At 71.0% G+C, this 9,775-nt stretch overlaps 1 protein-coding gene across 1 annotated transcript in view; it reads right to left on the reverse strand.

Annotated features, from left to right (window-relative positions):
* Nucleotides 1–9,775, reverse strand: part of QSOX2 (quiescin sulfhydryl oxidase 2) — a 44,840-nt gene extending 35,065 nt beyond the window's left edge. Inside the window, 2 exon segments of the mRNA XM_075324732.1 lie at nucleotides 9,504–9,726; nucleotides 9,728–9,775. Coding sequence (XP_075180847.1) covers nucleotides 9,504–9,726; nucleotides 9,728–9,760 — 256 coding nt within the window. The 5' untranslated portion in view covers nucleotides 9,761–9,775.

Genomic DNA, 9,775 nt, shown 5'->3' on the forward strand with positions numbered 1-9,775 from the left:
ACACACACACACACCACACACACACACACACACCAGTGGACCGCTCCCGTCCCCCTCTCCCCCCCCACACACACACACACACACACACACCAGTGGACGCTCCGTCCCCCCTCTCTCACACACACACACACACACACACCAGTGGACGCTCTGTCCCCCCTCCCCTCTCCCCTCACACACACACACACCAGTGGACGCTCCGTCCCCTCTCTCTCACACACACACACACACCAGTGGACGCTCCGTCCCCCTCTCTCTCACACACACACACCCACACACACCAGTGGACGCTCCCGTCCCCCCCTCTCCCCACCCCCCACACACACACGCACCAGTGGACGCTCCGTCCCCCTCTCCCCTCTCCCCCCACACACACACACCAGTGGACGCTCCGTCCCCCTCTCCCCCCCCCCACACACACACCAGTGGACGCTCCGTCCCCCTCTCCCCCACACACACACACACACCAGTGGACGCTCCGTCCCCCTCTCCCCCCCCCCCACACACACACACCAGTGGACGCTCCGTCCCCCTCTCCCCCCCCCAACCACACACACACCAGTGGACGCTCCGTCCCCCTCCCCCCCACACACACCAGTGGACGCTCCGTCCCCCTCTCCCCCCCCCCACACACACCAGTGGACGCTCCGTCCCACTCTCCCCCCCCCCCACACACACCAGTGGACGCTCCGTCCCCCTCTCCCCCCCCCCACACACACACCAGTGGACGCTCCGTCCCCCTCTCCCCCCCCCACACCACACCAGTGGACGCTCCGTCCCCCCTCTCCCCTCCCCCACACACACCAGTGGACGCTCCGTCCCCCTCTCCCCCCCCCACACACACATCACCAGTGGACGCTCCGTCCCCCTCTCCCCCCCCACACACACACCAGTGGACGCTCCGTCCCCCTCTCCCCCCCCACACACACACACCAGTGGACGCTCCGTCCGCCTCTCCCCCCCCCCACACACACACCAGTGGACGCTCCGTCCCCCTCTCCCCCCCCCCCACACACACACACTCACACACACCAGTGGACGCTCCGTCCCCCTCTCCCCCCCCCCCCACACACACACAGTGGACACTCCGTCACCCTCTCCCCCCACACACACACACCAGTGGACGCTCCGTCCCCCTCTCCCCCCCCCCCACACACACACACACACACCAGTGGACGCTCCGTCCCCCTCTCCCCCCCCCCCCACACACCAGTGGACGCTCCGTCCCCCTCTCCCCCCCCCACACACCAGTGGGACGCTCCGTCCCCCTCCCCCCCCCCACACACACACACACCAGTGGACGCTCCGTCCCCCTCTCCCCCCCCACACACACACCAGTGGACGCTCCGTCCCCCTCTCCCCCCCCCCCACACACACACCAGTGGACGCTCCGTCCCCCTCTCCCCCCCCCCCACACACACCAGTGGACGCTCCGTCCCCCCTCTCCCCCCCCCACACACACCAGTGGACGCTCCGTCCCCCTCTCCCCCCCCCCACACACCAGTGGACGCTCCGTCCCCCTCTCCCCCCCCCCACACACCAGTGGACGCTCCGTCCCCCCTCTCCCCCCCCCCACACCAGTGGACGCTCCGTCCCCCTCTCCCCCCCCCACACACCAGTGGACGCTCCGTCCCCCTCTCCCCCCCCACACACACACCAGTGGACGCTCCGTCCCCCTCTCCCCCCCCCCACACACACACCAGTGGACGCTCCGTCCCCCTCTCCCCCCCCCACACACACACCAGTGGACGCTCCGTCCCCCTCTCCCCCCCCCACACACACACCACCAGTGGACGCTCCGTCCCCCTCTCCCCCCCCCCACACACACACACCCAGTGGACGCTCCCGTCCCCTCTCCCCCCCCCACACACACACACACCAGTGGACGCTCCGTCCCCCTCTCCCCCCCCCCCCACACACACACCAGTCGACGCTCCGTCCCCCTCTCCCCCCCACCCACACACACCAGTGGACGCTCCGTCCCCCTCTCCCCCCCCCACACACACACCAGTGGACGCTCCGTCCCCCTCCCCCCCCCACACACACCAGTGGACGCTCCGTCCCCCTCTCCCCCCCCCCCACACACACCAGTGGACGCTCCGTCCCACTCTCACCCCCCCCCCCACACACACCAGTGGACGGCTCCGTCCCCCTCTCCCCCCCCCCCCCCACCAGTGGACGCTCCGTCCCCCTCTCCCCCCCCCCCCCACCCAGTGGACGCTCCGTCCCCCTCTCCCCCCCCCCACACACACCAGTGGACGCTCCGTCCCCCTCTCCCCCCCCCCCCCACACACACCAGTGGACGCTCCGTCCCCCTCTCCCCCCCCCCCCCACACACACCAGTGGACGCTCCGTCCCCCTCTCCCCCCCCCCCGCACACACACCAGTGGACGCTCCGTCCCCCTCTCCCCCCCCCCACACACACCAGTGACGCTCCGTCCCACTCTCACCCCCCCCCACACACACACCAGTGGACGCTCCGTCCCCCCTCTCCCCCCCCCCCCACCACACACCAGTGGACGCTCCATCCCCCCTCTCCCCCCCCACACACACACCAGTGGACGCTCCGTCCCCCTCTCCCCCCCCCGCACACACACCAGTGACGCTCCGTCCCCCTCTCCCCCCCCCACACACACACCAGTGGACGCTCCGTCCCCCTCTCCCCCCCCACACACACACCAGTGGACGCTCCGTCCCCCTCTCCCCCCCCACACACACACCAGTGGACGCTCCGTCCCCCTCTCCCCCCCCACACACCAGTGGACGCTCCGTCCCCCTCTCCCCCCACACACACCAGTGGACGCTCCGTCCCCCTCTCCCCCCCACACACACCATGGACGCTCCGTCCCCCTCTCCCCCCCACACACACCAGTGGACGCTCCGTCCCCCTCTCCCCCCCACACACACCAGTGGACGCTCCGTCCCCCTCTCCCCCCCACACACACCAGTGGACGCTCCGTCCCCCCACACACCAGTGGACGCTCCGTCCCCCTCCCCCCCCCCACACACCAGTGGACGCTCCGTCCCCCTCTCCCCCCCCACACACCAGTGGACGCTCCGTCCCCCTCTCCCCCCCCACACACCAGTGGACGCTCCGTCCCCCTCTCCCCCCCACACACCAGTGGACGCTCCGTCCCCCTCTCCCCCCCACACACCAGTGGACGCTCCGTCCCCCTCTCCTCCCCACACCAGTGGACGCTCCGTCCCCCTCTCCCCCCCCACACCAGTGGACGCTCCATCCCCCTCTCCCCCCCACACACAGACCAGTGGACGCTCCATCCCCCTCTCCCCCCACCCACACACACACCAGTGGACGCTCCAACCCCCTCTCCCCCCCCACACACACACAGTGGACGCTCCATCCCCCTCTCCCCCCCACACACACACACACACACACACCAGTGGACGCTCCATCCCCCTCTCCCCCCCACACACACACACCAGTGGACGCTCCGTCCCCCTCTCCCCCCCACACACACACACCAGTGGACGCTCCGTCCCCCTCTCCCCCCCACACACCAGTGGACGCTCCGTCCCCCTCTCCCCCCCCCACACACACACACACACACCAGTGGACGCTCCGTCCCCCTCTCCCCCCCCACACACCAGTGGACGCTCCGTCCCCCTCTCCCCGCCCACACACACACACACACACACCAGTGGACGCTCCGTCCCCCTCTCCCCCCCACACACACCCCAGTGGACGCTCCGTCTCCCTTTCCCCCCCCCCCCCACACACACACACACACACCAGTGGACGCTCCGTCTCCCTCTCCCCCCCCCCACACACACACCAGTGGACGCTCCGTCCCCCTCTCCCCCCCCACACACACACACACACACCAGTGGACGCTCCGTCCCCCTCTCCCGCCCACACACACACACACCAGTGGACGCTCCGTCCCCCTCTCCCCCCCACACACCAGTGGACGCTCCGTCCCCCTCTCCCCCCCCACACACACACCAGTGGACCGCTCCGTCCCCCTCTCCCCCCCCCACACACACACCAGTGGACGCTCCGTCCCCCTCCCCCCCCCCCACACACACACCAGTGGACGCTCCGTCCCCCTCCCCCCCCACACACACACACCAGTGGACGCTCCGTCCCCCTCCCCCCCCACACACACACCAGTGGACGCTCCGTCCCCCTCCCCCCCCCCCCACACACACACCCAGTGGACGCTCCGTCCCCTCTCCCCCCCCCCACCAGTGGACGCTCCGTCCCCCTCTCCCCCCCCCCACACACACCAGTGGACGCTCCGTCCCCCTCTCCCCCCCCCCCACACACACCAGTGGACGCTCCGTCCCCCTCTCCCCCCCCGCACACACACCAGTGGACGCTCCGTCCCCCTCTCCCCCCCCACACACACACCAGTGGACGCTCCGTCCCACTCTCACCCCCCCCCCACACACACCAGTGGACGCTCCGTCCCCCTCTCCCCCCCCCCCCACACACACCAGTGGACGCTCCGTCCCCCTCTCCCCCCCCCCCACACACACACCAGTGGACGCTCCGTCCCCCTCTCCCCCCCCCCACACACACACCAGTGGACGCTCCGTCCCCCTCTCCCCCCCCCCGCACACACACACCAGTGGACGCTCCGTCCCCCTCTCCCCCCCACACACACACCAGTGGACGCTCCGTCCCCCTCTCCCCCCCCACACACACACCAGTGGACGCTCCGTCCCCCTCTCCCCCCCACACACACACCAGTGGACGCTCCGTCCCCCTCTCCCCCCCCCCACACACCAGTGGACGCTCCGTCCCCCTCTCCCCCCCACACACACCAGTGGACGCTCCGTCCCCCTCTCCCCCCCCACACACACCAGTGGACGCTCCGTCCCCCTCTCCCCCCCACCACACCAGTGGACGCTCCGTCCCCCTCTCCCCCCCACACACACAGTGGACGCTCCGTCCCCCTCTCCCCCCCCACACACACCAGTGGACGCTCCGTCCCCCTCTCCCCCCACACACACCAGTGGACGCTCCGTCCCCCACACACCAGTGGACGCTCCGTCCCCCTCCCCCCCCCCACACACCAGTGGACGCTCCGTCCCCCTCTCCCCCCCACACACCAGTGGACGCTCCGTCCCCCTCTCCCCCCCACACACCAGTGGACGCTCCGTCCCCCTCTCCCCCCCACACACCAGTGGACGCTCCGTCCCCCTCTCCTCCCCACACCAGTGGACGCTCCGTCCCCCTCTCCCCCCCCACACCAGTGGACGCTCCATCCCCTCTCCCCCCCACACACAGACCAGTGGACGCTCCATCCCCCTCTCCCCCCACCCACACACACACCAGTGGACGCTCCAACCCCCTCTCCCCCCCACACACACACCAGTGGACGCTCATCCCCCTCTCCCCCCCACACACACACACACACCAGTGGACGCTCCATCCCCCTCTCCCCCCCACACACACACACCAGTGGACGCTCCGTCCCCCTCTCCCCCCCCACACACACACACCAGTGGACGCTCCGTCCCCCTCTCCCCCCCACACACCAGTGGACGCTCCGTCCCCCTCTCCCCCCCCCACACACACACACACACACCAGTGGACGCTCCGTCCCCCTCTCCCCCCCCACACACCAGTGGACGCTCCGTCCCCCTCTCCCCCCCCCCACACACACACACACACACACACACACACACACCAGTGGACGCTCCGTCCCCCTCTCCCCCCCCACACACCCCCCAGTGGACGCTCCGTCTCCCTTTCCCCCCCCCACACACACACACACACACACACACCAGTGGACGCTCCGTCTCCCTCTCCCCCCCCCCCACACACACACCAGTGGACGCTCCGTCCCCCTCTCCCCCCCCACACACACACACACACACACACCAGTGGACGCTCCGTCCCCCTCTCCCGCCCACACACACACACCAGTGGACGCTCCGTCCCCCTCTCCCCCCCACACACCAGTGGACGCTCCGTCCCCCTCTCCCCCCCCCACACACACACCAGTGGACGCTCCGTCCCCCTCTACCCCCCCCCACACACACCAGTGGACGCTCCGTCCCCCTCTCCCCCCCACACACACACCAGTGGACGCTCCGTCCCCCTCCCCCCCCCCCACACACACACCAGTGGACGCTCCGTCCCCCTCCCCCCCCCCACACACACACACCAGTGGACGCTCCGTCCCCCTCCCCCCCCCCCACACACACCAGTGGACGCTCCGTCCCCCTCCCCCCCCACACACACCAGTGGACGCTCCGTCCCCCTCTCCCCCCCCACACACCAGTGGACGCTCCGTCCCCCTCCCCCCCCCACACACCAGTGGACGCTCCGTCCCCCTCTCCCCCCCCCACACACACACCAGTGGACGCTCCGTCCCCCTCTCCCCCCCCACACACCAGTGGACGCTCCGTCCCCCTCCCCCCCCCCACACACACACACACACCAGTGGACGCTCCGTCCCCCTCCCCCCACACACACACACACCAGCGACGCTCCGTCCCCCTCTCCCCCCCCACACACCAGCGGACGCTCCGTCCCCCTCCCCCCCCCACACGCACACACCAGTGGACGCTCCGTCCCCCTCTCCCCCCCCCACACACACACACACCAGTGGACGCTCCGTCCCCCTCTCCCCCCCCCACACACACACCAGTGGACGCTCCGTCCCCCTCTCCCCCCCCCCCCACACACACACCAGTGGACGCGCCGTCCCCCCACCACACACACACCAGTGGACGCTCCGTCCCCCTCCCCCCCCCCCCACACACACCAGTGGACGCTCCGTCCCCCTCCCCCCCCCCCCACACACACCAGTGGACGCTCCGTCCCCCTCTCCCCCCCACACACACCAGTGACGCTCCGTCCCCCTCTCCCTCCCCCACACACACCAGTGGACGCTCCGTCCCCCTCTCCCCCCCCACACACACACACACACCAGTGGACCGCTCCGTCCCCCTCTGCCCCCCCACACACACACACACCAGTGACGCTCCGTCCCCCTCTGCCCCCCCCACACACACACCCACCAGTGGACGCTCCGTCCCCCTCTGCCCCCCCCCACACACACACCAGTGAACGCTCCGTCCCCCTCTCCCCTCCCCCCACACACACCAGTGGACGCTCCGTCCCCCTCTCCCCCCCCCTCCCACACACACCAGTGGACGCTCCGTCCCCCTCTCCCCCCTCCCCACACACACCAGTGGACGCTCCGTCCCCTCTCCCCCCTCCCCACACACACCAGTGGACGCTCCGTCCCCCTCTCCCCCCTCCCCACACACACCAGTGGACGCTCCGTCCCCCTCTCCCCCCTCCCACACACACCAGTGGACGCTCCGTCCCCCTCTCCCCCCCCCACACACACCAGTGGACGCTCCGTCCCCCTCTCCCCCCCCCACACACACCAGTGGACGCTCCGTCCCCCCTCCCCCCCCCCACACACACCAGTGGACCTCCGTCCCCCCTCCCCCCCCCACACACACCAGTGACGCTCCGTCCCCCTCTCCCCCCCCCACACACACACCAGTGGACGCTCCGTCCCCCTCTCCCCCCCCACACACACACCAGTGGACGCTCCGTCCCCCTCTCCCCCCCCACACACACACCAGTGGACGCTCCGTCCCCCTCTCCCCCCCCACACACACACCAGTGGACGCTCCGTCCCCTCTCCCCCCCCCCACACCCGTGGACGCTCCGTCCCCCTCTCCCCCCTACACCAGTGGACGCTCCGTCCCCCTCTCCCCCCCACACACACCAGTGGACGCTCCGTCCCCCTCCCCCCCCCCACACACACCAGTGGACTCCGTCCCCCTCTCCCCCCCCCACACACACCAGTGGACGCTCCGTCCCCCTCTCCCCCCCCCCCACACACACCAGTGGACGCTCCGTCCCCCTCTCCCCCCCCCACACACACCAGAGGACGCTCCGTCCCCCTCTCCCCGCCACACACACACCAGTGGACGCTCCGTCCCCCTCTCCCCGCCACACACACACCAGTGGACGCTCCGTCCGCCTCTCCCCCCACACACACACCAGTGGACGCTCCGTCCCCCTCTCCCCGCCACACACACACCAGTGGACGCTCCGTCCGCCTCTCCCCCCCCACACACACACACCAGTGGACGCTCCGTCCGCCTCTCCCCCCACACACACACCAGTGGACGCTCCGTCCCCCTCTCCCCCCCCCACACACACACCAGTGGACGCTCCGTCCCCTCTCCCCCCACACACACCAGTGGACGCTCCGTCCCCCTCTCCCCCCCACACACACCAGTGGACGCTCCGTCCCCCTCTCCCCCCCCCCCACAACACACCAGTGGACGCTCCGTCCCCTCTCCCCCCCACACACACCAGTGGACGCTCCGTCCCCCTCTCCCCCCCACACACACCAGTGGACGCTCCGTCCCCCTCTCCCCCCCACACACACCAGTGGACGCTCCGTCCCCCTCTCCCCCCCACACACACCAGTGGACGCTCCGTCCCCCTCTCCCCCCCACACACACCAGTGGACGCTCCGTCCCCCTCTCCCCCCCACACACACCAGTGGACGCTCCGTCCCCCTCTCCCCCCCACACACACCAGTGGACGCTCCGTCCCCCTCTCCCCCCCACACACACCAGTGGACGCTCCGTCCCCCTCTCCCCCCCCACACACACCAGTGGACGCTCCGTCCCCCTCTCCCCCCCACACACACCAGTGGACGCTCCGTCCCCCTCTCCCCCCACACACACACCAGTGGACGCTCCGTCCCCCTCTCCCCCCACACACACCAGTGGACGCTCCGTCCCCCTCTCCCCCCACACACACCAGTGGACGCTCCGTCCCCCTCTCCCCCCCACACACACCAGTGGACGCTCCGTCCCCCTCTCCCCCCCACACACACCAGTGGACGCTCCGTCCCCCTCTCCCCCCCCACACACACCAGTGGACGCTCCGTCCCCCTCTCCCCCCCCACACACACCAGTGGACGCTCCGTCCCCCTCTCCCCCCCACACACACCAGTGGACGCTCCGTCCCCCTCTCCCCCCCCCCCACACCCGTGGACGCTCCGTCCCCCTCTCCCCCCTACACCAGTGGACGCTCCGTCCCCCTCTCCCCCCCACACACCAGTGGACGCTCCGTCCCCCTCTCCCCCCCACACCAGTGGACGCTCCGTCCCCCTCTCCCCCCCCACACACCAGTGGACGCTCCGTCCCCCTCTCCCCCCCCACACACCAGTGGACGCTCCGTCCCCCTCTCCCCCCCCACACCAGTGGACGCTCCGTCCCCCTCTCACCCCCCACACACACACCAGTGGACGCTCCGTCCCCCTCTCCCCCCCCACACACCAGTGGACGCTCCGTCCCCCTCTCCCCCCCACACACCAGTGGACGCTCCGTCCCCCTCTCCCCCCCACACACACACACCAGTGGACGCTCCGTCCCCCTCTCCCCCCCACACACACCAGTGGACGCTCCGTCCCCCTCTCCCCCCACACCAGTGGACGCTCCGTCCCCCTCTCCCCCACACACCAGTGGACGCTCCGTCCCCCTCTCACCCTGCACGTCAGCGCCCAGGTCCCGCCAGGTGGGGGCGTAGTTGATGCAGTGCCCGCACCAGGAGGAGTAGTACTCCAGCAGCCAGGCAGACGACGCGTTGTACAGGGCTCCGGTGATGGATCTCCGCTCCAGTATGGCGATGCCGGCATCCTGCGGCCCGTACAGCGTCTTCTCCGCGGCCGCCACCAGCACAGCCCCGGCCAGGAGCAGCTGCAGCGCCGCCCCGCACCCCCGGCATCCCGGAACAGCCGGCCATCACCACCGAGCACCG

This window comes from Anomaloglossus baeobatrachus, chromosome 9, assembly GCF_048569485.1.
Source record: "Anomaloglossus baeobatrachus isolate aAnoBae1 chromosome 9, aAnoBae1.hap1, whole genome shotgun sequence".
Classification (NCBI taxonomy): domain Eukaryota; kingdom Metazoa; phylum Chordata; class Amphibia; order Anura; family Aromobatidae; genus Anomaloglossus; species Anomaloglossus baeobatrachus.